Source organism: Hylobates moloch, unplaced genomic scaffold (assembly GCF_009828535.3).
Source record: "Hylobates moloch isolate HMO894 unplaced genomic scaffold, HMol_V3 SCAFFOLD_9, whole genome shotgun sequence".
Classification (NCBI taxonomy): Eukaryota; Metazoa; Chordata; class Mammalia; order Primates; family Hylobatidae; genus Hylobates; species Hylobates moloch.
In genome coordinates, this window is record NW_026652284.1 from 2,101,759 (window position 1) to 2,126,642 (window position 24,884).

A 24,884-nucleotide genomic window follows, 5' to 3' on the forward strand; every position below is an offset into this window, starting at 1 on the left:
ATTAGCCAGGCGGAACCTGTAGTCCCAGCTACTTGGGAGGCTGAGGTGAGAGGATCACTTGAGCCTGGGTGGCAGAGGTTGCAGTTAGCTGAGATTGCACCACTGCTCTCCAGCCTGGGTGACAGAGCCAGATCCTGCCTCAAAAATAATAATAATAATAAAAAAAGAAAGAAAGTTGATCAAATCCCATCTTTGGTGTACATAGGGTGGGACTTGGGGAAACACAGCTGCCCTTTCCCAGGTGTCCTCTGCAGCCTGCCCACCTGGTTGAGTCCCTGAGGCTTCTCATAGGGACATCCTGGGCTTTGCTGGAGGGGGATGGGCAGGATGGCGGAGGCCAGGGGCCATTTGGGATGGAGCTGGAGCGCTCCAGCATCCTCTCAGCCACAGCGGGGCTGTGATTCCTGCTGCTCAGAAGCAAGGTGAGCCTGCCAGAGTGGCTGATAACTGAGTGTGCGGTTGGCAAAGGTGGTTACCAGGGTCTGTTTTCCAGATGAGGAAACTGAGGCTTAAACAAGGTGGTGACTTACCCACTGTGACCCAGCTGGGCAGTGCCAGAGCCAGCATCTGAACAAGCCCTGGTCTGATGCAGGTCCTGCGATCTCCCCACGCCCTGACAATGACCTATCTCTGTGCACACACGTGTGTTTGTGTACTGGGCACACCTCCCCTAAGGTTTGCAGGGCCCAGGGCTAGAACAGAGATGTAAACATGAGAAGAGGCAGGAAGGTGTGTGCCATGGCGGGTGGATCACCTGAGGTCAGGAGTTCAACATCAGCCTGGCCAACATGGAGAACCCCGTCTCTACTAAAAATACAAAAATTAGCCAGGCGTGGTGGTGCACGCCTGTAGTCCCAGCTACTTGGGAGGCTGAGGGAGGAGAATCGCTTGAACCTGGGAGGTGGAGGTTGCAGTGAGCCGATATTGTGCCACTGCACTCCAGCCTGGGTGACAGAGCAAGAATCCTTCTCAAAAAAAAAAAAAAAAAAAAAAAAGAAAAGAAAAGAGAGGCAACAGAAGCAGAACCTCAGATGTGGGTGTCAGTAGACAGATATTTTAAAATAACTCATTCATGTGTTACTAAAAGCAGGAAATGCCGTCTAAGGGGATCTCTGGATGGAGAATTCCACAGCTGATTGGAACCTATACGAGAGAACCAAATGGACATCCCAGGGCTGCAGGTCAGTGTCATGAGACGGGTGACGGCAGACTGGACCTGGTGGCAGGTGGACCATGGAGGGGAGACAGAGACAGGGCAACAGAAACGCTGCAAACAGCCACCGAAATACCCGTGGGAAACAAAAGCACAACAGAGAACAGGAGACTTATGTGACTCTGACTCAACAAGACGCATTAGTTAAAAGATCTAATATATGCATATGGGGCTTCCCAGAATAAGAGGGAGGAAGGAAGGAAAGAATGAGACATCATTGTAAGACAGTGGTTAAAAAAAAGAAAAAAGAATTCCTGGCTGGGCACAGTGGCTCACGTCTGTAATCTCAGCACTTTGGGAGGCCATGGTGGGTGGATCACCTGAAGTCAGGAGTTCAAGACCAGCCTGACCAACATGGTGAAACCTTGTCTCTACTAAAATACAAAAGTTAGCTGGGCGTGGTGGTGGGTGCCTGTAATCTCAGCTACTCCAGAGGCTGAGGCAGGAGAATCGCTTGAATCCAAGAGGCAGATGTTGCAGCAAGCTGAGATCGAGCCATTGCACTCCAGCCTGGGCGACAGGAGCAAAACTGGATCTCAAAACAAACAAACAAACAAATAAATAAAAGAATTCCCAAACTGATGAAAGATACCAACCCACAGACTCAAGAAGCCTAGTAGGACTTCCAGTAGGACTTCTGCTGCTGGCCACGATGCTGCAACTTGTCAGTGTAAAATAAACAACAGGGAGGCTGGCTCTCCCAAACAAAGTTTACTGGGGGATGGCAGGAGATTGCAATCTGGGATATGCATGCTGTGGGGGACCGTAGGTGTATCTTTCTTTTAGGGGTGAGAAGAGAAAGTCTACACAGATTGTTTTGGAATAAACCTCACGGGGTACAGGAGCTTATTGGAGGGTTGGTGATTACTCATGGGTAACACGATTGTTGCGGGGGAGATGTCTTCATAGGAGCAGCTGATCTGGAATGTTGTGTGCTGTCAGAGTCCCTGTAACAGTTCTCATCTTAGGCACCTGAGCATGAGGGACCTTCCCTCCAGGCCTCCCAGCTCTGTTTTGCTTGGGTCCTGACATAAGTGACTCTGCCTTAGTATTGACAATTTTCACACAGTGGAGCCAATTTCCCCCATTTGTGTCCCCTCCCCCAATTCATATGCTGAAACCGAATCCCTAATGCGATGACATTATGAGGTGGGGCTTCAGCATGTGCTTAGGTGGGTAGTGAGGGTGGACCCCTTGGGAATGGGTTGGTGCTTTTATTTATGTATTTTATTTTGAGACGAAGTCTCACTCTGTCGCCTAGGCTGGAAGGCAGTGACACGATCTCGGCTTACTGCAACCTCTGCCTCCCAAGTTCAAGTGATTCTCCTGCCTCAGCCTCCAGAGTAGCTGGGATTACAGGCATGCACCACCACGTCCAGCTAATTTTTGTAGCTTTAGTAGAGATAGGGTTTCACCATGTTAGCCAGGCTGGTCTCGAACTCCTGACCACAGGTGATCCACCCACCTCAGCCTCCCAAAGTGCTGGGATTACAGACGTGAGCCACCATGCCCAGCCAAAGTTAGTGCCTTTAAAAAGGAGGCTCCGGAGAGCCCCCTCGTGCCTTCCGCCCTGTGAGGACACAGCATGAAGAAGCATCTAGGAACCAGGAAGGGGTCCTCGCCAGACCCTGAATACGCCGGCGCTTTGATCTTGGACCTCCAGCCTCCAGAAATGTGAGAAATCAATTTCTGTTCTTTAGAAGCCACCCCATCTGTGGTAGTTTTTTTTTTTTTTTTTTAAATTAAATAGCAGCCTTAATAGACTAAGACACCCTCGCACCTTCATGCTCCTGAGTGGACAAGCTTACATGAAATGGCTGTTTTCACATATGTGGTACCAGGCAGCCCAGGGATGCTGGTGAAATCTCTGGGTAAGTCCCTTTGGCCTCTGGTACTGGCAGCTTCTCCTGTTAAGAGGGCAGTCCTCCACGAGTGTCTCGTGCCCCCCACCTCTCACAGGGTGTGCCAGGAATGCAGGCCCTGAGTACCCTCTCCCATTTCTCAGGGTGGTTTGCCCTGAGAGTCCTCAAGGGACAAAGAGCAGCTTGCTCAGTTCTTGCTGCAGAAACAGCTGACTCCCCCAGTGCAGGGCTCCTCAGTGGCCATGCAAACCCACCGACTGTGCAGTGCCCACCCAGGCCCACCTACATGGCACCCGTGGAATTTGGGGGCAAGGGGATAAGACCAAACACACAGGTGAGCACCTGCCTGCCATACCATGAATGACAAAGTCCTTTGTCTCTGACCTGGAGTTTCATGTCTTCTGTCAGCATCCCTGACGCAGTAACGGGCCAGCTCTTCCCTTGTAAGAAAAGCTAAAACCTAGGCCCAGAGCTGGCACCATCTGGAGGAGGAAGTGCTCTTCCCTGCCCCTCCTTGGCCACATGACTTGCTCTGGCCAGTGGCGTGGGAGTGCAAGCGACACATCCCAGCTGTGTATGGCCGCTGAGAGAGTGTGGCATGGTTTCTCCATCTCTCTTCCACGTCCTCCCTTGGTCAGGAGAACGGCATGTTCCAGAGAGCCACAGCTTGCTCAGCCTGGACCCCAGAACGAAGGAGGCATCAGAAGCTGAGCCACCCCGTGGCCGACAAGAAACCTGAGTGGGAGGGGAAACTTGGTTGCTGTGATCAACCCAGGCTTGTGAGTTGTTTTGGCAACACAGCCTAGCAAGAGCCGACCAATACGTCATTGATGAAAGAAAGTCGACAGGCGTGTAGAAGGAGCTGTCTACTGAGCATGTCTAGACTTTTCTGAATTATGTTGCACCTGAGTAAAAAGTAAGCAAGCCTGTCTATTTACTTTAAATGACGTGTGCCAGATATGTACAGTATGCAGAGTTAAGAAGGTGCCACCCCAAGGCTGCTCTGGCACAGTCACTATTAGGAATTAAAGGCAGTTAAAAAAATAACAGGTGCAAAAAGATCATTCTTCTCTCTCTTGTGTTTCTTAAAAGCAGAAGATGAAATTCCCAGGTGAAAGATGCTCTCCCTACACTAGAAAGCTCTGATCCTCAAGGATGAGAAGGCGAGACCCAGCAAATGCTGTACAGTCCTTGATAAAATGCCTCTCACCTTTTTAGCCCCCCACATCATCTAGCTGCTTCCTCAAACCTCACTGTTCTCTGTCCAACTCAGCACATGAGTGACTGAGTCCGCTTCACTGGGTCTTCATTTCCTTAGGAGGGCTCCCGAGCTACATCCAACTTGAATCAAATACACTGGCATGATGATCTGTCTTATCTTGATTTAACTCTTGGGCCCAGCCAGGACCTCAAAAGGCTGGAGGTGGAGTTTTTCAGCCCCTACATTTGCAAACACACACATAGCACGTATCTGAGCGGCTATATGGACTGGCCCTGCTATTTTCTTATGGCTTCTCAGCCTCCCAGCCACCTTCTGCTCTGCATCACTGGTGCTGGGAGGCTGCAAGCTCCTTTCCCACTCTCCTCTGCCTGTTGGCTTCCAGTGAGGCTCCTGCAGCGATGGCGCTGGTGGGAGATGCCAGGCGAGGAATTGATCTCGCATTCTCGTTTCTGGGAACGTCTCTGAAAATGGCTGAATCCCGTCTGGGATCCCAGCTCCCAAGGAGGCGGCAGCTTGCTCACTGCTTGCACAGCCCCAGACGGCAGAGGGGCCCTCTCCTGCACAGCCTGAGGCAGTGGAGGGACCCCTTCTGCACAGCCCCAGAAGATAGAAGGGCCCCCTCCTGCACAGTCCGAGATGGTGGGGAGGGGGCCCTTCCTGCCCAGCCCCAGATGGTAGAGGCGCCCCCTCCTGCACAGCCCGAAACGGTAGAGGGGTAGCCCTGGTCTCTGGGGGGCTGCACTCCTGGGCTCTGGAGCTGCCACACCTCCTCCCTCCTCGTGCTTCCCCTTCCTCGTTTTGCTTTTTGCCCTTTCTGACATAGTAACGACTTCCGTTTCTCAGTCTGGACCTTCACCACTCCAGGGCGAGGGCACAGGCGAGGCAGCAGCACCCCCCCGGGCCTCCTGTTATGTGGAATACAGTGTGGGGGCTCCCCCTTCCTTCTCCAGCCCACCCAGGCCCCTGGAGCTGTCCTGGGGCCTAGGGAGTGAGGCCCCGTGCCAGGAGCACAGACTCTTCCATGCTGGGCCCTCCCAGGTGGGAGCCCAGGCTGGGTGAAGCTGTGACCCGGCCCTCACCCCAACTCGGTGATAAAAGCTATCACAGGGCGGCAGTGGGGGAGGAACAGGACGCATCTGCCAGGCGCCTGACCCGCAGTGCACTTCTGGGAGCTGTGCTTATCTCCCCGGGGTCTATTTCGCCCCAAGGTTTGGCGGGTTAAAAGCTGATATGCAACCGGCACGACATGAACAGTATTTTATTATTAAAGACATCACGTCCATGGATAATTGAGATACTGCCGCATTTGCGGGGATTTTCAATCGAAAACCTGGCCACGTGGAAAGGCTAAGCCCTCGCATCCCCCCACCCCCCACGGCTGGGACTCCCGCCCCGCGGTCCCCTATGCCCGCGACCCCTGCGCTCACCCTCTCCCCTCAACCCTGAATCCAGCCCAGTCTCGCGCGAGCCCGCAGGGAGACCCCCGCCGCTCCCTTGACCACCCCTGGGCCCGCCGTACCAAGCCGCCCCCCGGCGCCCCCCGGAACCACCCCGAGCCCGCTGCCCGCCTCCCGCCGCATTCCGCACAGACGCACGGCGCGCCGAGGGCCGCACCGCCCAGCCCCGCCTGCTGCGCCAATGGCCGACGGGGTCCAAGTCTGCGGCCCAACGGGGAGGCGGGGCTAGGGGCGGGACCGGGACGCGGGACAGCAACTGTCCCGCAAGACCCGGATTGAGGAGGCGGGAGGGACCCAAGCAGGCGGACCCGGGATTTGGCGCCGCGATCTCGAGGCTTGGCCTGGAGTAGGAGGGGAAGAAGGCGGGACGAAGGGGCGAATCCGAGGGGGCGGAGCAGGGCTCGGGGTGCGGCAGGGGGCGTGGCTAGAGGCGTGGTCGGGGCGCGTTGCGGCCATCTTGGGGGCGGGCCCGGGGCGGAGACGAGCCCGAAAGGGCGGGGCCTCGGCGGCAGCGAGAGAGGCGGGACCGGGGCATCTCGGGGCGGGGCCTGGGGCTGGATCTGCGAGCCGGGATCCGGGATCCGGGAGTGGGGAACCAGGGAGTCGGGGAGCCGGGAACCAGGGCTGGCGGCGGCCGCCATGAGCACGGTGGACCTTGCCCGCGTGGGCGCGTGCATCCTGAAGCATGCGGTGACCGGGGAGGTGAGGCCGGGTGGGCGCAGGACGGTGGGCGCGTCCCTGGCTCTTGCCCGGGCGTCCTGGCAGCGATGGCGTGGTGGGGGCCGCGGGTCTGGGGCGGGGCTGGGGGCGACGGGGCGCGCCCCTGACCCAGCCGCCCGGCAGGCCGTGGAGTTGCGGAGCCTGTGGCGGGAGCGCGCGTGCGTGGTGGCAGGGCTGCGGCGCTTCGGGTGCGTGGTGTGCCGCTGGATCGCCCAGGACCTCAGCAGCCTCGCTGGGCTCCTGGACCAGCACGGCGTGCGCCTGGTGGGCGTGGGGCCCGAGGCCCTGGGTCTGCAGGAGTTCCTGGACGGCGACTACTTCGCGGGAGGTGCGTCCTGTTCCCCGCCGCGGCGGCGCAGATACCCTTCCCTAAACTCGGCGTTCTGGGCCCTTTCTTGCCCAACCCCGGCCCGTCTGTCTCCTGGAGTGGCCTTGATATGCCCACGGGTCAGCGTCCCTCATCTCTCCCTGCCTCCTCGCCCCGCAGCTGGTGGCTGGACAGACCTGGGCCCAGCAGCAGAGTCTGGGCGAGCTCTGCCCCGCCGGTTCCACCTGTTGCCTCTGGGACTCAGCCCCTCTTCTGAGGGGAGGGGGGACACAGCCCTGTTTTACCCCTCCTGGCCCTGGGTGGGTGGGCTGAGCACGGAGGGTGGGCAGAGGAACAGAGGGTCGGAAGGAGGAGGGCGATTCTTGGTGGTGAGTGGGTTGGGGGTTGGTTCTGGGCCTGGGGCACACACATGTGGCTTCCGCTTTCCAGAGCTCTACCTGGATGAGAGCAAGCAGCTTTATAAGGAGCTGGGCTTCAAGCGGTGAGTGGGGGCGGGCACCCTTGGGTAGCGTGGGGTGGAGGGCCCAGGGGTGCCCACGACTCCCTGCCACCTCCTCTCCCTGCTGCCCTCTTTGGTGCTGTCCACTCGGGCCTTCCTGGGCAAGGCGGCTCTGGTGGCACTGTTGACCAGCCCTTCTGCCAGGCCTTCTCTTGGGTGCTGGGCGACTGTAATGAGCCACCTTGTCTAGGGCTTACTCTCGGTGTCCAGACCACCTCGTGGGGTGGAGCCTCGTGCCCCATCAGGGGCCATCCTAGCTTTCCGGTGTCTGTGCCACAGGCTGCTTCCTTTGCTTGGCAGTTGCCAGCTGAGCCAGTTCCCTGGGCACACCCAGCCTGGGGCCCCATCCATGCTCCCTGCACCCTCTGTGGGCCCTCGGCTAGCAGCCACTGGGCTCGGTGTCCAACCTGCCGGTGGGCTGGGCTGGCTGCTGATCTGGCCTCCTGTGCCATCTCTGAGCCTTGGTGAGGTGGGTGGGTGGGGTGGGGCCTGACCTAGGAACTGGTCTCATGGACACTGGAGCAGGCTCTGGACCCAGGCTTCTCCGGAGTCTGGCCAAGCGACCTGGTGTCTTCGCAGGTACAACAGCCTGAGCATCCTCCCGGCAGCTCTGGGGAAGCCCGTGCGTGATGTGGCTGCCAAGGTTTGTGGGGGTCAAGGGTGTACAGGCCAGGGGGTGGTGGGAGCTCCCAGGGGCCTTTCCTCTAGGATTGACCCAGGCTGTGCCCACTCCTGACAGGCCAAGGCTGTTGGCATCCAGGGGAACTTGTCTGGGGACCTGCTGCAGAGCGGAGGGCTGCTGGTGGTCAGCAAAGGTGGGTCAAGGGAGGGGCCCCGGCCACTGCCTCAGGGAGGGCCTTGCTGAACTTGGTGGCCCAGCCCAGGCCCTCTCTCTGGCTTGTCAATCTCATCACAGCCCCTCCGCTGCAATGTGGCCTGGTTCTGCGTGTCTGCTGGGCTGAGCGGGGCTGTGGCAGAACAGCTCACTCATCTGGGTAGCCGGGTGGGGGATCTGGCTGGCCAGGGCTGCCCTGCCCTCCTTCCTCCTGGTACGTGGCTGTGAGGTGCAGGCAGCCTCCGGGGTGCCGTGACTGCCTGCCCGCTGCTACAGGTGGTGATAAAGTGCTGCTGCATTTCGTCCAGAAGTCTCCAGGCGACTACGTCCCCAAGGAGCACATCCTGCAGGTCCTGGGCATCTCTGCGGAGGTCTGTGCCAGCGACCCGCCTCAGGTGAGCTGGGCCTTGGGGGCACTGCCTGCCAACCCACGCCTTGTCCCCAGGTCCCCTGGGAGGAGCACTCGGCTTGGCTGGGAGCTGAGCCACAGCACCGTGGGCGTGATGCCAATTGTGTCCTGGGATGTGGATGCCACTGTGACCCCACTTGCAGAGTGGGGCAGGCTGAGAGGGGCTGAAGGGCAGCATGGCTGGATGGACAGGCACCTCGGGGCTGTCCTCAGAGGTGGGGGTGACACATGGGGCGGTAGGCGAGAGGCGTGTCCTCTCAGCCTCGGGAGGGCTGGGGATTGTCCAAGGGGGCCCTCTCAGGCATTTGCCTGGTCCAGTGTCCAGCGGCCCCATGGGACCCTGCTGTCCCCACAGTGTGACAGAGAGGTGTGAGGGAGGCGAAGGCCCTGGCCTTTGAGGATCTGGGTGGCATCTGCTGCCCTAGGTGTGCTGGAAGTCCACTTGGAAGAACTGTGTTCTGGAATCACTGGGCCAGGATGCCGAACCTCTCCTGATCCGCCGGCAGCAACGAGCCATTAAAACTGCAGTTCCTGACCATGCACTGCTTCGTAGGCTCCGAGCCCTGCATCCCCCACAGCCCCCGCCTCGCTCACTGTTGGGGCCCTCAGGACGGGCAGGGTAGCTGTGAGTCCCCGGTGTCATCTTCCTGCTCTGCGAGTGTCTCTGGAGACCTTGGGCCTTTGGCCTGTGGGGCACTGGGGATGGTAACCTCACTGCCCTGTCACTCTCTTCAAGGGCGACATATCCCAGCCCACGTCAGGAGAGGAGCGTGGGGTCAGCTCCAGCAGGGTCGGGGTCAGTGCCCGTGTCTGGTGGGAGCCACTCAGGAGAGTTGGGTTTTCAGGGCAGAGATGGGCTTGATTCCACCTGGTGGGGTGGGTGGACCCTGGAGACTCTCAGGTGATGGGCCAGCCTGCCCCAAGGCCCTTTACTGATGTCAGAATCATTGTTTGCACCTGCTGGGTATGGCCTGTGGGGCGGCTGGCCCAGGAGGGTCTTAGTCTAATTAGGTGCGTCCAGCTTCTTGGCCACCTTTCCCTGGGGACCCTAACAGGCCCAGAGCAGAGCCCCTTACCTCCCAGGTCAGACTACCTGCTCAGGCCCTCCCCTCCCATGCAGGCCGATGACAACTGCAGTCCTCCCTGCATTCCCTAGTCCAGACCTGGGGACCACTGTGGGCTCCTGCGGGTCTCCCGGCTCCCTTCCCACCCCCAATCCCACCCTCGAAGTGGCCATTTAAAAATGCATAGCAGGTGACCCACTGCGTCCCTTTGCGTTCAGCCCCTCCTCTGGCTTTCAGTTACACAAAGCTAAAATTTAGGTTCCCAGCTGCAGCTCTCTAGGCCCCGGGTGCCCCAGTGGGGCTCCCCGCATCTGAACGTGTAGTCCCTGGGGGCAGGCACTTGGGGGCATCCTGGTCACTGCTGGCCCTAGCATTGGACCCTAGGAGACTTGAATGGAACTGGCTCCCTCTCCATCAGCTCCCAGCTGTCACTCTCTCCCACCCCCGGGCAGCTGTTTTGCCCAAGGCCACTGCTACCTGTTTGCCCACCCTGGTCCCTCCCAGACAAGCAAGGCCTCTGATTTCTTTGAAGCATTTACTTAGCTCAAATCTGAAGCTGTAGATATTGGAAGATAATGCACCTTGGAGGGTGGGCAGGACACAGTTGATTGTCTCTATAGGGCTGTGACGGGGGCGCTGAGCCCCGCGGGTGTCTGTGGAGGGGGCTCTGGGCCAGGTACTGCAGTGGACACTGCTCATCCCTGGGTGTCAGGCAGGTGGCTGCACCCAAGCCAGGCGCGGAGGCCTGGCAGGCAGGCTTGGCATGGTTGGCCGGGGCGGGACGTACACTGGGTCGCCACTGGCTGCACCTTCGCACAGATGCCTCCGAGCAGCGGGTGGGCGTGGGTCGCACAGCGAGGCAGGGCCTTGGCTACCACACGCGGCATCGCTCCTTGGGGTGCATGGGGGTGCCCCGGGCACAGTGGAACGTGTCTGCGAAGGCGGCCAGGTTCTGCAGCGACCCCAGTACCCTGAGGGTGGGTGGGTGTGACAGCAGGAGCATTGCCATCTTGGACAAACACGGCCATTTTAAGTTCCCCGTGATTAAAAACCAGCCCAAAACATCAGCCTAATGGCTCATGTCAGTATGAGCAGAAACATTTCAACCGTGAGATAAACCCCCATCTGACCAGAAGCATGCCAATCCCGAGAATAACCTCCCCTCCAGCCAGAGATATTCCAACTCTGCAATAAAACTCTCCTTCACACAGAAACATTCGCAGCCTGTGGTAGGCTCCCCCTTCCTAAACCCTTAAATGCCCTTAGTCTGTAAGAGAATGTTCCTGACCGAAATTGGCCAGAAGCCCCTCTCAGGTTTATTCCCAAAATAAACCTGTCTGTTGAGCCACTTCTTGTGCTTTCCTCTTTTAACTCTTACAGGCCACTGGGGTGGGGGCGAGGGGGTTGTGGGTGGCAAAGGGTTTGTGGGCATGGGAGACTTGCCTGTACTTCAGGGGACTGTGGACGTCTGTCTTGATGGATTGGATGGCGAACTCGGGCCGGTAGGACCCACACCACACCTGTGGGCGTGTGGGGGGCGTGACTACAGGTGATGGGGATGGGGTGGCCAGGAGGGGTGGGGGAGGGTCTCCACTATCCCCAGGCTGCCTCTTCTAGGTGGGGTGAGGGAAGCCAGCAGGTGCTCCCCTCCTCCCATCAGCGTTGGAATCCTGTCCAGCTCCTGCCCCCTGCCCCTCATGCTTTTCCCCCAAGGGGCCTTCCACGCTGGGCTCTGGTCCCCGGAGGTGCCCCAGAGCGGGCCCTCCAGAGATGAGTGGGGAAGCATGGGGATGGTGGGACCAGGACTGCAGCTGCCACCTGGGCATAGTTGATGAAGAAGAGCTGCTTATGGGTGAGATCCAGGCCGGGCAGCTGCTGGTCCTTGCCACCCTCTGCCATCCACTTGAGGTAGGCCTGCAGGCACCGGACAGGAGCTGGGCTCAGGCCTGCCAGCCTGGACTCCAGAACCCTCAGATCTCAGGGCAGAGCAGAGGTCTGGCTCCAGGACCTACCCCTGTGGGGGTCCTGCTGCTGCAAGGGCCCCTCGCACACCCCATGGATGAGCGCTCACCACCTCGATCACTCAGGGACCCCTGAGCTAGGCTCTCGGGGGGATCCCTGGCCAGACAGCCCACCGCACGGCACCTGTCCTGAATGAGTCCCCGATGCCCCCTCCCCGATGAGCTGGTGCCCCCTCCCGTGACAGGCTGACACCCCCTCCCCTGCCACACTGACACCCCTTCCCCTGCCGCACTGACGCCCCCTTCCCTGCCGTGCTGGCACCCCTCCCCTGCCACGCTGATGCCCCCTCCCCTGCCAGGCCCCACCTTATAGGCTTGCCGCACCCCTCCGTTGTCGGCAATGTTTTCCCCAAGGGTGTTGAATCCGTTCACCTGCACACAGACAGGATTGGGGCAGCCCCGGCCCTGACTCCCCTCTCCCTCAGGGCCAGGGCTGGGGCCCTCGTCCCCCCGCAGCCTCGGTGCTGGTGGCAGTGCTCACGTTCTGTTCGTCCGCCAGGTCCCAGGAGTAGTTGCCGTACTGGTAGATCATGCACTCCGACTGCTCCCGGAAGTGCTGGGTGGAGAAGTTACTCCACCAATCCATCATGTTGCCGTTCTTGTCGAAGTTCCGGCCTGTGCAGGGGCAAAGGAGGGTTGCCCACATGCCCCTGGCTGCACTGTGCCTGGCCGCTCCTGCCCCTCCTGCAGCCAGCCCCAGTATGGAGAGCCCACAGTCTGAGTAGGCTGTGCCTGGAAGAGCATCACGGGCTCCAGGGGGCAGCAGCTGTCTGGGGCTACACAGCCCCCAGAGAAGGAGGGCTTCAGTGGTCTCCCATGCCACCTCCTGAGGCTAGGGCCTAGCACTTGGGTCCTGTGGTCTTGGAGGCACCATGGTTTAAGGGCTCCTCCTGTGATGCCCAAACTCTAAGCCCCAGGTGAGGGGGAGTATGTGGTCCCTGGGGACAAGGGCTGCCCACGGAAGGTCCCGATGGCCGAGCCACATTGGAAAACCAGCCGGGGCCCCTGTCCCAGGCAGGGCAGTCCCCACCGAGGGGCAGAGGTCAGCATGGCCGTGGCGGGGGTGGCACACCCCCCTGGTGGAGGATGCCGGCTGTCTGGAGAGTCTCCCAGGCTGGTATCTGGGCTTCACTGCTGTGCTGGGCAGTGTCGTAATCCCCATGTCACAGGGGAAGTGCCCAGTGCCAGGTGGAGTGAGGGTCATGGGCTGGAGTCCCTGGGTCCCCTCCTCCATGCCGGGAGTCAGTGCCCCAGACAGGGCCCCAGCCTGGCATTCAAAGCCTGCTCTGCCCCCACAGCTCCCTGAGGACCTGGCCTCGGTGTCCCCACTGAAACCATGAAGAGGTTGAATGGAGCACCCCCAGGCCCCTTCCTGGCTGCTTCTCCGCGGAGAGGGGAGGGCATGTGTGGTTGGAGGGGTGGCCGCTCACCATTGTCGTCAAAGCCGTGCGTGATCTCATGCCCGATCACCATCCCAATGCCTCCAAAGTTCAAGGCCTGTGGCTGCTCCTTGCTGAAGAAGGGGGGCTGGAGGATCCCGGCAGGGAATACTGTCCCCAAGGGCGGGAAAAAGAATAAGCTGTGAGTGGACGCGTCTCCTGTGTGCCAGACTCAGGGATGGCGCTGCCAGGGGTTCTGACACTTGATCCCACAGACCGGGAGGCAGAGGTCAGGATTCCCTCAATTTACAGATGAGGACACGGAGGTTCAGAGGCTGGGCGGGCTCGTGCCTGGCAGACCCAGGACCTCAGTCCAGCCTCCTCCCACCATCCTGTTCTGCCTGCAGGAAAGGCTCTGTGCCACTTGCCAAGTCCCTCCCCGAGCCGCTCATGGGCACAGGAGCGAATGTTCCCCACGGGGGCGGCGAGGGGTGACATAGGAGAGCGTTCTGAGAACACGCTGGGGTGCCCCCAGGAGGAAGGGATGGGCAGGGGGCTGCAAGCCACCCCTTCAACGCGGGCACCAAAGGGCCTGGGCAGGCAGGGAGGGGGAGGAACTTACCAATCTGGTTTCGGTTTGGGGAGTAGAACGCATTGACCACTGCCGCCCCGATGATCCAGCTGTGATAGACAAGCCGGTCTCTGGGAGCTGCCTCTCTGGGGACCCTCCCTCTGGGCTCTCTCTCCCTTGATGGACCAGGGCCTACCCTGGCCACACCAGAGCAAGGGCCCAGGCCTATCCCAAGATCTGGTTCCTTCCTGGGGACCCTGAGGAAGAGGCGACTTGGGCCCCAGAAAGCAGAGGGTGATGGGGGACTCTGTCCAAGATAGGCCCAGTGACTGCACCCCTGAGCTGGCACTGGACCCCAGCCATGCATCCAGTCCCCCGCCTGGCAGGTAGCCCTGTACGCCTTACTGGCCACTCCCTGGCCCCCCCCGTGCCGCGCCAGCGATGCCACTCACAGATTTGGGTCCACCTTTTCCCGAAGCTTCCTGAGGCTCCTCTGGGCACCCACCTTGAGGTTCTGCAGACTGTTCTCAAAGTACAGGTCCTCCGAGAAGTTCAGCTATGGGAGAGGGGAAGTCACTGCCAGATGCTGGGGCCGGGCCCTCAGAGGGGCAAGGGGAGAGGTCCTGGGTGGTTGGGGAAGGACCTCAAGCCTCGCCAGGCGTCCGCACGTGGACAGTCGGCTGTGGGTGCAGGTGAACGGGGCAGCCCTGACTCTGAGCAAGTCCCTCGTCCCTCCAGGCCTCGGTTTCCCCATCTGAGGGTAGTGCTAGAGCCACCACCCTAGGGCACGGTGAGGACAGCTGTGTTAGCGCCCGGGAGGAGGGCGCAGGGCTTGGCACAGAGGAGCCTCCAGGCAATCAGGGCCCATGTCCACGGTGTGGGGGGCAGTTTAGGGCTGGGGTGGGGGGCGCACATTGGAGTACTCGTCATCCAGGCGCCTATTCGTCTCCTCCAGGATGTAGTCAGGGTGGCCGATCTGCTCCCGGATGCTCATGGCCTGAGTGGGGAGGAGGGACTGGTCAGTGGGTGTCCCACTGCGGATGGGGTCAGCCCGGGGCATCCTGGCTGTGCTCTCCCTGTCCTGTGGTGAGGGGCTGGGGGGCTCCGGGACCTGGCCCCCACCTTGCAGGCTCTGGGGAGGTTTAATGGGGACAGAACATGGAAGGCTCCGCCCACCTGACCTAGAGCCCAACAGCCGCCAGGGGTCCGGGTGGGGGCAGGGGCCCTGGAGGGGTCACTTGGCTGCCGTCTGTCACTTGGGTCCAGAGGAGCTTCTGGTGGGTCTGACCCTCGCTCCCGAGGCCACCGCTACCCCTGCTGGCTCCTGGGGGGCGCTGGGGATGTTCCAGGCCTGGTTCCTGCCCCTGCCTGCTTTTCCTCAGCTCCACAGTGGGCAGGTGGTCCTGTCTGTGCTTCCCGGGGCTGCCTTCTCCCCGTGGGGTCCTGCCTGCACCTCTCGGGGCTGCCTTCTCCCCGTGGGGTCCTGCCTGCGCCTCCTGGGGCTGCCTTCTCCCCGTGGGGTCCTGCCTGCACCTCCCGGAGCTGCCTTCTCCCTGTGGGGTCCTGTCTGCGCCTCCCGGGGCTGCCTTCTCCCTGTGGGGTCCTGTCTGCGCCTCCCGGGGCTGCCTTCTCCCCGTGGGGACTGTCAGGTGGCTTTGTCAGGGCAGTGCTGTCCGTGCCCAGATCCAGTCGGGGCTGCCCCGACCTCTGCGAGCCACGTACCTTCTCCTGCGCCTTCTTCTTGGACTCCTCGTCCATCCAGCCCAGCTCGTCCAGCGTCTCCACAAACACTGTCCGCACCTTGTCAATGAGTTCTCTGACCTGGGAAGCGGGCATGGCCCTCGTGTCCCAGACTCATCTGGAGGGCGAATGACCAGCCTTCGAGGGCTTTGGGGAGGTCTGGTCTGAGCCCCGCCGGGGCAAGGCCCAGGGCTGCCCAGCTGTGGGCCTCTTGGGTGAGGTGTGGGGCTGGTGGGGGGATGAGATGACCACCCAACTTCAGGGTCCTCCCTGCTGGGCTGTGGGTCCTCATGGGCCAGGGGCAACTTGCACCACCTGTGCCTTTCCCAGCTGGACCTGCAGGGCTCAGGCTGGGGCCCAATGGCCAGCTGGGGTCAGGGGCACGGGGTGGGCATGGCTTCCCTTAGCCTCCCTCTGTCTGGTGCGCTGGGGCAGACATGGCTCCCCCAGGTGCCCCTGAGCCGGGGCAGGGTGGGAGTCTCAGGGCAGGGAAGCTCGCCGTCCCTGTGGAAGGCTGGCCCCGGGTGGGCCATGGATGAGGGGCGCCCACCATGCTCTTGCTGTCTCCAGGGAACGCCTCCCTGACGTAGAGGGAGCCCACGGCGTTCTCCATGTTGCTGTTGACGTAGCCCACACATTCACGCCAGCGCACCTCCTCCACCATTGTGCCAAACAGCGCCTGACGGGGCCACCCGATCATCCCACGGGCCCTCACGTCAGCCTTCCCAGGCCTGGCGTGGGGCCCTGGGCTTACGGGGTGAGCAGACCCACCTATCCTCAGCCTCAGGGTGCCCCGGGACCAGCGGGGCCACAGGATGATCTCAGCCTCGTCTCTGGGTGCTGCCGTGGAGGGGGGAGGATGGGCATGCTCTTGTGATTGGGGAGCCTCCCCAGACTGAGAGCTGGGCCTTTACCCTGAAGAGTTGGGGGGTTCCTCCCTGGCCCCTGTCCTGGTTGTCTGGCTGGACTCTGCTCTCCAGGACTCCAGCCCAAGTCTCAAGGCACAGGGCTGGTGCTGACCCCAGAGCAAGGCCTGGGACCACTTCCCTCTCAGCCACCAGCTCCCAGGGCCCTGGTCTCCCCATTGTTGAAGCAGCTGTGAGAACACCTGCTCATCTGTCCCCAGGGACACAGGGGCACGAGACTCTGGGCCCCAGACTCAGGCAAGCCCAGGGAGCGCTCTGCCCAGCGTCCTGCCACACCTTCTGGGCTGCAGGATTTCCTGCCCTCTAGGAAAGGGAGGCAGCCCTTTCTTCCTCCCCAGAAGCTCCTAGACTCAGTGCCCCCCTGACGCTTGACTCACAGATATCTCTGACCCCCCCCCCCCATGGCAACCGGAGGCTTGGCTTGCCCCCAGCTTGCCTCTGCCTCAGTCTCCCCATTGCAGTGGGGGCCTCTGTCCCTCCCATTACTCTAACAAAGGTCTTGAGAGTCCCGACTCCCCTCTGCCCTTAGCCCCTATACTCAATCCCTCAGCTGCTTACGTCAACACTTCCCCTGCGTCTGTCTGTCTGCCAGCACCATGGCCAAGCCTGTCACCTCACCTGGGTGACCACATCGGCCTCCATGCTCACCCCGCCCCCTACTCAACTCACTCTCCCCAGAACAGCCAGAATCCCCCTAGGGTCTCCCTGCTGTTCCCTGTCTCCACCCTCACCCCAGCCCTGGAGCAGCCACAGTGACTACAGGAGCAGGAAATCTGACCTCGTCTCTGCTCTTAGCACCCCTGTGGCTTTCAGATGGGGAGTACAATCCAAACAGGCTGCTGCGGCCCGTGGTCACCTCGCCTCCCTCCCTGCCGTCTTCTCCTTCCTGTCTGCTGCTGACCACGGGTCCGGCCCCTGCCTGCTCCTGCCTCTGGCCTCTGCGCTGGCACTGGCTGTTTCTGCTCCCGGAAAATCACCCCGCCGCCTCTTCAGGCCTTTAAGGTCTCAAATGTCACCTCCCCGGAGCAGCGCTCCCTGTCCTTGTCCCTCCCTGCCTCCCCGCCACATCATACTCTGTGGTTTTGGCAGAGCTGCGTTCTGCCTTGTTGACTGTCATGGTCGACTCCCCACCGGGGTAGGCCCCTCACCCTCCCTCGTCCATGGCTGTGACCCTGCTGTGGACCTTGGTGCTTGCCCACAGCTTATGCTCAGCATTGTGGCCTGAATGAATGAGTACCCGGCCAGGCTCTGGGTGGGGCAGGGGCTCACCTTGCGGTAGTTCACTCGTGTGTCCTTGAATCTCTGGCTTAGGCTACCAATGCGGTCCAGCACCAGTCGCCAGACCAGGTAGTTCTGTATGGTCCTGGGGGCAGAAGGTAGAGGGTGAGGGGAGAACAGGTGAGAGGTCTTTGCAAGGGAGGAGATATGGCTTAGGGCCCTTGGCCAGCACGTTCCACCCCAAACAGAGAGTTATGGGTGCTGGAGAAAACCTCCAGGACAACCACCTCCAAGATCCAGCCCATTTGCCCCAGGTGCTTGGGATGTGACACATTTTTAATGTAAGACTCCACTGGCCACTAAAGCTTAACCCCTCATGTCCCACACCCTTCAGGGCAGATGCTTCATAGGGTCCCCTCCTGGGAGCAGAAGCTGTGTTGGGGAGGATGGGAGAGCAGGGGCAAAGATGCTGAGGCCTTTGGAGACCCTCCCTGGGCCTCACCTGGCTGAGTAGGAGTCGATGATGTTTTCAAGGTTCTGCAGGTAGGGGATGCCATAGACCACCACTTCCTCATCTGGCAGCAGCTTGATTTTGACAGAGGATAGCACAGTTTGTATGAACAGAGTCCAGTTAAATCCCTGCGGATAGAGGCAGTGGGGAGAAAGAGGGAGAGAGAGAGAGGGAGAAACAGTTCCTGGGAATCTAAGAAACTCAGCCCCCATTGAAGAATGTTTGAGGAATAAGAGAGAAGGTGCAGGTAATCAGAATCAGGAAAGGGTGGGTGACATTATTACAGAGCCTACAGCTGTAAAAACCCAAGCGATCATGCAGATATATGCGAAAGCCTAAGTATAACAGGCAAGTTCCTAGAAAAACACAACTTAGCAAAAATGACAAAAAAAGAAATAGAAAATATGAATAGTCTTCTAGGTTAAATAAATGGAATATTTAATTTGAAACTTTCCAACAAAGAAATTTCCAGACCCATTTGGCTTCACCAGTGGATTCTATCTGACATTTAAGGAAAACTGCCAATCTTACTAAAACTTTCCAGAGATGAGAAAATGCTTTTCAACTTGATTTATGAGGCCAAGAATAACCTTAATACCAAAATAAGGATATTATAAGCAGAGTAAATAATAAGCCAGTCTCATTTATGTCATAGATACAAAAGTTCTAAGCAAAATATTAGCAAATAGAAACTAGCCATACTTGTATAAAATGCTAATACATCACAGCTGAATTAGATTTATTCAAGGAATACAAGTTTGGTGTAACATTTGAAAATCAAATAATTTTAATTCACTACAATAACTGCATAAAGGAGGAAAGTCACATGATCGTTTCAACAGATGCAGAAAAAGCATTTGATAAAATCTGCCATCTATTCATAATAAAAACTCTTGGCAAATAAAAATAGAAGGGGTCAGCCACAATGGCTTATGCCTGTAATCCCAACACTTTGGGAGGTCGAGATGGGCAGATCACCTGAGGCCAGGAGTTCAAGACCCGGCTGGCCAACATGGTGAAACCCTGTGTCTACCAAAAATACAAAAATTAGCTGGGTGTGGTGGCACACGCCTGTAGTCCCAGCTACTTGGGAGGCTGAGGCACGAGAATTGCTTGAACCTGGGAGGCAGAGGTTACTGTGAGCTGAGATCACTCCACAGCACTCCAGCCTGGGTGACAGGGCAAGACTTTTTCTCAAAAAAGAAAAAAAGAAAAATAGAAGGAAAGTTCTATAACCTGATAAAGGAAATGTATGAAGCAGCAGCAGCAACAAAAACAACTCCATAGCAAACATAACTTTTTTTAAAAGTTTATTTTTGAGACAGAGTCTCGCTTTCTTGCCCAGCCTCAAGTGCAGCAGTGCAATCTCGGGTCACTGAAACCTCTGCCCCCTGGTTCAAGCAATTCTGCTGCCTCAGCCTCCCTAGTAGCTGAGATTACAGGCATGTGCTAACACACCTAGCTAGTTTTTGTATTTTTAGTAGAGACAGGGTTTCACCATGTTGGCCAGGCTGGTCTCGAGCTCCTAACCTCAGGTGATCCACCTGCCTCAGCCTCCCAAAGTGCAGGGATTATAGGCATGAGCCATCATGCCTGGCCAAACATAAAATTTAGTGGTAAGAATATACGTGCTTTTCTTCTAATGTCTAGTATCATGACATCAGCATTATGCTCAAAATCCTGGCCAGTTCAGTAAGAGCAAACATGAAATAAAGCCAGTAAGAACTGAAAGAGAATAAATAAAACTGGACCAGGTGCAGTGGCTCATGCCTGTAATCCTGGCACTTTGGGACGCCAGGGTGGGAGGACTGCTTGAGTACAGGAGCTCAAGACCAGCCTGGCCAACATAGAGAAACTCTGTTTCTGGAAAAAAAAAAAAATCAGGCAAGGCTTGGTCATGGTGTATTCCTGTGGTCGCAGCTACTCAGGAGGCTTGAGCCCAAGAGATCAAGGCTGCAGTGAGCCATGATTGTGCCACTCCACTCCAGTCTGCGTGACAGAGTGAGACCCTGTCTCAAAACAAACAAAACCCAACCCCCCTGTTGTTTTTCACAAATGATATGATTTTGTTTATTCTACAAATAAATAACTGGAACTAATAAGTGCATTGAGTAAGACTGCATATTTACAAAGTCAGTATTTCCATATATCAGCAACAAATAAGATAATTTCAAAATGATTCTATTTATAGTAGAAAACCAAACACCTGTAATATATCTAGTAAAATATGTATAAGAACTTGACATTGAAAGCTTTAAAAGTTATTAAGAAAAATTGAAGCATAAATGGAAGCATATACCATGTTCATGGATTGGAAGACTCGGCATTACAAAATCTTCCCCAAATTGATACAGAGATGCAAAGTGATCTCGGCATTACAAAATCTTCCCCAAATTGATACAGAGATTAAAAGTGATCCCTATCAAATTTCTAGCAGAGTTTTCTGTGTGTGTGCGTGTATGCAAATGGAAGGCAGATTTTAAGTTTTATGTGAAAATGCAAAGGACTGAGAATTATCAAGACATTCTTGAAGAACAAAGTTGAAATACGTACTCTACTGACTATCAAGACATTATAAAGCTGAAGGAGTGATGGTGGTAGAGGTTATCACTTGGATAGATAAAGAGACCAGTGGGGCAAAAGAGAGTCCAGAAATATACATATGGGCCCACGCATAGACACACATGGACACCTGATTTATAACACAGAAGGGACAAAGACCAGGGGCTCACGGGGGGCTCTTTTTAATAAATGGTGCTGAATGACTGGAAATCCATAAGAAAGAAATAATTCCTACATCTCACTGTCCATTGAAAAAATCAACTCAAAGTAGATAGTAGACCTGAGCAACCTTGAGGGCAGGCAAAGAGTTCTTCAGCAGAACACAAAGAATACTAACCAAGAAGAAGAGATCTGCATACATTTGCTAAGTCAATAAATTGGACCATTTAATAGCCTCCATTGAAACAAAGAAACCCTTATGAGAGTAAAAAAGCAAGCTGTCCAGTGGGGAGAACACTTGTACACATAAGCTGACCAAGGAGTCACATCTAAAACAGGTAACTCCAAGAATCAATCAGAGAAAGATCGCCCGATAGAACAAATGGGCAAGACTCAAACAGACGTTCCACGAAAGGGAACGGCATTGGCCAATTGACAGGAGATGGTGTTTGACCTCATCCGCCCTTGGGGAAAGTCACATTGAACCCAGATGAAACCCCACTACACAGGTGCAGAAACGGCTAAGGTGAGAACAGACACCACCCAGCACGGGCGAGGGTGTGGCACCAGCAGCTGTTGGGGAGCGCACATCCCTGGATAACTCTGGGGAAAGACAGTGCCTGTTACTGTTGAACAGATACGTGTGCTTCCACCCAGCAATTCCACTCCCACCCACTTGCCTGCCACAGGCACACACAGGCATGGGCATGACAACGTCACTCAGAAAAGGCCTAGAGACAGCACAGTGGGACCCGAGTTGTCACATGTTCTTAGAGTCAGAGGCCACTCAGCAATCGAGAGGCCACGTCAGGGACCAGCCGCCCTCCAGGGAGAAGTCAGGGTCTCTTCTCCAGGGAAGGAGGCGGGCACAGGGGCTCAGCAGGGGCATGTGGGGGCCTCTGGGATGTCAGTGGTCACGTAAGTCTTGATCTGAGGGGTGGTTGTGTGGATGTGTTCACTTTGGGGTGATTCTGAACATCATAAACACATTGTAAACCAAATGTCCCCAAACCCTGGGCTCCTGGACACTCCCCTGAACCGGCCGCTGTGATGTCTCCACAGCAACCTCAGGCCATCTGAGCTCTCTCACTTCCATATTTAGTCCATTTGCAAACCCTGTTGGCTCCACCTCCAAAATCAACCGAGAAGCCACCTCCAGCATGGGCACCCCCCTTGGCAGAGCTGCCATCTCTTGCCCGGGCTGGGTGGCAGCCTCTGATTGGCTTCTCCGCCACCTGCCCTGTCCCCTTCACTCACTCTTACTTGTGAACCAGGTCATGTCCTGTCATACCCCCACCCCTCTCGGGCAGGGTCTGAGACTTTCAAGTGGCCCCAGAGGTCGGACATGGGGCCCCCCGCTTTACTTCCTACTCCATCTCTCTCTAGCCCCGGCACTCATTAGCCGGGAGTCCTAGCCCCAGACTCTTGGGGAATTGCTGTGCGAGCCACATTGGCCCCAGACGGCCATGGCCCTTGGTTCTCTGCAAGGGTTTACCTCCTGTCTGCTGTACTGGCTGAGCTCATCCTGCCCCCTTTCTGGCTTTCTGACACGTTTTAGAGGTCACTCCGCTTTCCTGTCCCTCTCCCGCACTGGAACCTCAATCGAGACAGGCCTTTGTTTGGGAAGGGGATAAAGACCAGTGCCAGAGCAGTGCCTGGCCCCACTGCCTGTGTTCTGGGAGTGAGGGGCGGTGGGGTGTTGGGGAAGGTGTGTCCCCGAAGGCCAGCCCTGGGGACCAGCACCAATCTAGGGACCACCAGCCTTCTAGGGCACTAGGTGCCCTGGGGCGAGGCTCTCCCCAGAGTCTCTCTGTCTTGCCCTTGGCAAGAGCTGTGGCTCCAGACACTCAGGGCCATCCTCTGGTTGAGGGGGCAGGGGCTTTGGACCCCCTTCTGCTCTTGCCCTTCCCCCACTGACTTGGGCACCCTTTGCCGAAGCTGCATGCCTGTGCCTTCTGGGGGAGGAGGCCCTCGAGAAGGCTGGCTGCTCCAGCAGGGTGACAGTCGGCGGAGGGAGTGGGGGACTTGCCCCTTCCCAGGTTGGGCTGCTCTTCTCCAGCCCCCACCTCAAAGCGCAGGGCGGTGCCTGGCCTGGGCACTGGGGAGGGGAGCACCTGAGGGTGTGGCCAGGGGGAACTGCTACCCTCACGGCAGGCAGGACGGGGAGGCAGCACCCTGCTAAGGTTCTGAGCGGGACTTGGGGTCTGAGAGCCCTGGGTGGGACCCTGTACACCCCTACACATCAGCAGCCCCCTGAGGCCTCCATTTCCTGCTCAGAAGACCGGGGCCATCACAGCACCGCACAGATGGGTGACTGTGTTCCAGGATGGCACAGTTGGCACTGCTGTCCCGGTGACATTAGTAATCGTGATGGTGCTGCTCTGCAGCAAGTTTGGGTGATCAGGTATGGGGTCTCCCTGCTCGGGGATGGGGAATGTTTCTGAGCCTAAATGCGAGGCAATGTGCCCTCTTAGAGGGCTGCTTCCATGTCCCCCACGAGTCTCCACCCTGCCAGCGCCGGCCTCTTGTGTGGTGTGGCCTCACCTTCAGGCCAAACTGGCTTTGCAGCTCCTCCAGGCCCATCCGGTGGTACAAGGCGATGACGTCGTGTCTCTCCTCCTGGGGTACCGTGGCCTGTGCCGGGGATAGCGGTCACACAGGCGGGTGGCCAGGATGCCCCCTGGGGCTCCTGGCCTACTCCCTGCCTGCCACCGGCCCACCCAGCACCCCCTCACCTTGGCCAGCCACACTGCCTGGGGCTCCCAGCCCACTCCCTGCCTGCTCCCCGCCCACCCTGGCCCTCTAACCTTGGCCAGCTGTGTCTCCAGCTCCAGCACCTGTGCCATGTCCTCCTGCACCAGGCAGCTGTCCCTGGGCAGGTTTGCATCCTCCCGAAGCATGGTGGCCACTGACACCATGAACTGCAGGTAGGCTTCCCGCACCTGGGCCAAAGGACGCTGGGCGGAGCTGGGTGGCCTCGGCCACCATGGCCCCCAGGGAGTTCTCTGTGGGGGTGGGGTGGGCGTAGGACATGTGGAAGCCCCCGATGTGTGTCCGCCCACCTTGACCAGCAGGCTCTCGGGCACACAGAGTGCTGAGTGGGAGCGTCTCAGATGCGTGACCTGTGCCCGAGCCTCTGGACGGGGTACCTACTCTGCAGGGCTGCTCAGGGAGGGCTTAAACTGTGTGGCTGCCTATAAGGGTTTGCACAGGTGGGTGCCGGGGCTGTCGGTGCTGGGGTTGGGGTGCTGGGGTTGGGGTGCCAGGGCTAATTTGGGCCTGCCGGGGCTGTGGGTGCCAGGGTGGTGGGTGCCGGGGCGGTGGGTGCCAGGGCTAATTTGGGCCTCCCTACCCAGGTGCTCCCCGGCCTGAGTGTCCGGAGTTGGATCCTGAGGAAGCTTGCTCCTCAGGGAGCTGCCTTCCTCGCACTGGGCAGGGCTTTCCCAGTGCAGGCCAATGCTCTGGCCAGGCTCGGCCCATAGCTGCCTGGTCTGAACACATGGCCAGACATGGTGCTTTTGAGACACTCCAGTCCCTCCTGCTCTGGCTGGTTCTCTCAGCCCCACCGCTCCACCTTTGGCCACAGGGCCCTTCCTCTGGGCTTGGTCATCCTTCAAAGTCTAGTTCATAGCCCACCTCCACCAGGAGGCCCCCTGGATTGTGTCTGGCCCTCTGGGGCATTCATGCCTTATGCCTGTTCACCTCTGCCCTGGTGCTGGATGCCTGTGCCCTCCTCACCTGCTCCCTGTCCTTCCCCACCCTTTCCTGCACCCTGGGCTAGCCCTGGGCCTGCCAGCCTCAAGGTCACTTTGTCCACAGTGGGGGTCCTCATCCCTCCCCTCTCTTGACAGCCCCTTGAGGTGGAGCAGGCTCGGGGCCTGGCTGCCTCCGCTCGGATCTCTAGGGGCCCTCCTGGGAATCCGGTGCTGCAGAGCCTGGGTCTGTACTGACGGGAGGGGGATGACAGTTCTGCCCCACGGGGCTGCTGCTGAGCTGAGCTTGTCCCTGGGCCTGGCCCGGGTGTTGAGGGAACGTCCCCCAGGATGGTGGCAAGCAATAGGTCGCGTCTGCACCCGCTGCCCTCAGTGCCGGGCTCAACCTCCACAGGTGCTCACTAACACCAGCTTTGGGGAGGCAAGGCCAGGTGGGCAACAGGAAGGCCAGACCACAGGGTAGGGGGCGATGGGG

The 24,884-nt window shown here is 58.4% G+C and overlaps 2 protein-coding genes and 1 long non-coding RNA gene across 11 annotated transcripts in view; 2 read left to right on the forward strand and 1 right to left on the reverse strand.

Annotated features, from left to right (window-relative positions):
* The first annotated feature begins 1,082 nt into the window (after positions 1-1,082).
* Positions 1,083-4,120, forward strand: LOC116813885 (uncharacterized). Its single transcript, XR_004371057.1, has 4 exons — positions 1,083-1,181; positions 2,914-2,930; positions 2,976-3,084; positions 3,714-4,120. It is a non-coding gene; the product is annotated as an uncharacterized LOC116813885 (long non-coding RNA).
* Positions 4,121-6,272: 2,152 nt separating this feature from the next.
* On the forward strand, positions 6,273-10,141 carry PRXL2B (peroxiredoxin like 2B). Of its 5 annotated transcripts, none has more exons than XM_032758693.2 (7): positions 6,273-6,456; positions 6,598-6,802; positions 7,232-7,283; positions 7,881-7,944; positions 8,041-8,116; positions 8,413-8,531; positions 8,901-10,141. In XM_032758693.2, exons 1-7 carry the CDS (start codon positions 6,394-6,396, stop codon positions 8,916-8,918), a joined length of 597 nt encoding a protein of 198 aa, XP_032614584.1. In that variant the 5' UTR covers positions 6,273-6,393; the 3' UTR covers positions 8,919-10,141. The 5 variants fall into 5 exon arrangements, with proteins under 5 accessions (XP_032614584.1, XP_032614582.1, XP_032614585.1 ...); XM_032758691.2 differs by having other exon boundaries at positions 8,971-10,141; XM_032758694.2 differs by having other exon boundaries at positions 8,445-8,531.
* MMEL1 (membrane metalloendopeptidase like 1) overlaps positions 10,131-24,884 on the reverse strand; it is a 40,021-nt gene continuing 25,267 nt past the window's right edge. For 2 of the 5 annotated variants that reach the window (XM_058444388.1, XM_058444386.1), the window contains exons 10-24: positions 23,504-23,638; positions 23,241-23,330; positions 17,967-18,103; positions 17,516-17,609; positions 15,871-15,999; positions 15,303-15,401; positions 14,494-14,577; positions 14,033-14,136; positions 13,632-13,690; positions 13,061-13,180; positions 12,112-12,245; positions 11,937-12,002; positions 11,428-11,523; positions 11,053-11,129; positions 10,153-10,580 (exon numbers count right to left, since the gene is read on the reverse strand). In XM_058444388.1, coding sequence (XP_058300371.1) covers positions 10,481-10,580; positions 11,053-11,129; positions 11,428-11,523; positions 11,937-12,002; positions 12,112-12,245; positions 13,061-13,180; positions 13,632-13,690; positions 14,033-14,136; positions 14,494-14,577; positions 15,303-15,401; positions 15,871-15,999; positions 17,516-17,609; positions 17,967-18,103; positions 23,241-23,330; positions 23,504-23,638 — 1,524 coding nt within the window. In that variant the 3' untranslated portion in view covers positions 10,153-10,480. Of the gene's footprint in view, positions 10,581-11,052; positions 11,130-11,427; positions 11,524-11,936; positions 12,003-12,111; positions 12,246-13,060; positions 13,181-13,631; positions 13,691-14,032; positions 14,137-14,493; positions 14,578-15,302; positions 15,402-15,870; positions 16,000-17,515; positions 17,610-17,966; positions 18,104-23,240; positions 23,331-23,503; positions 23,639-24,884 lie in introns of all 5 variants that reach the window. The other 3 variants (XM_058444385.1, XM_058444387.1, XM_058444389.1) reach the window with 3 other exon arrangements.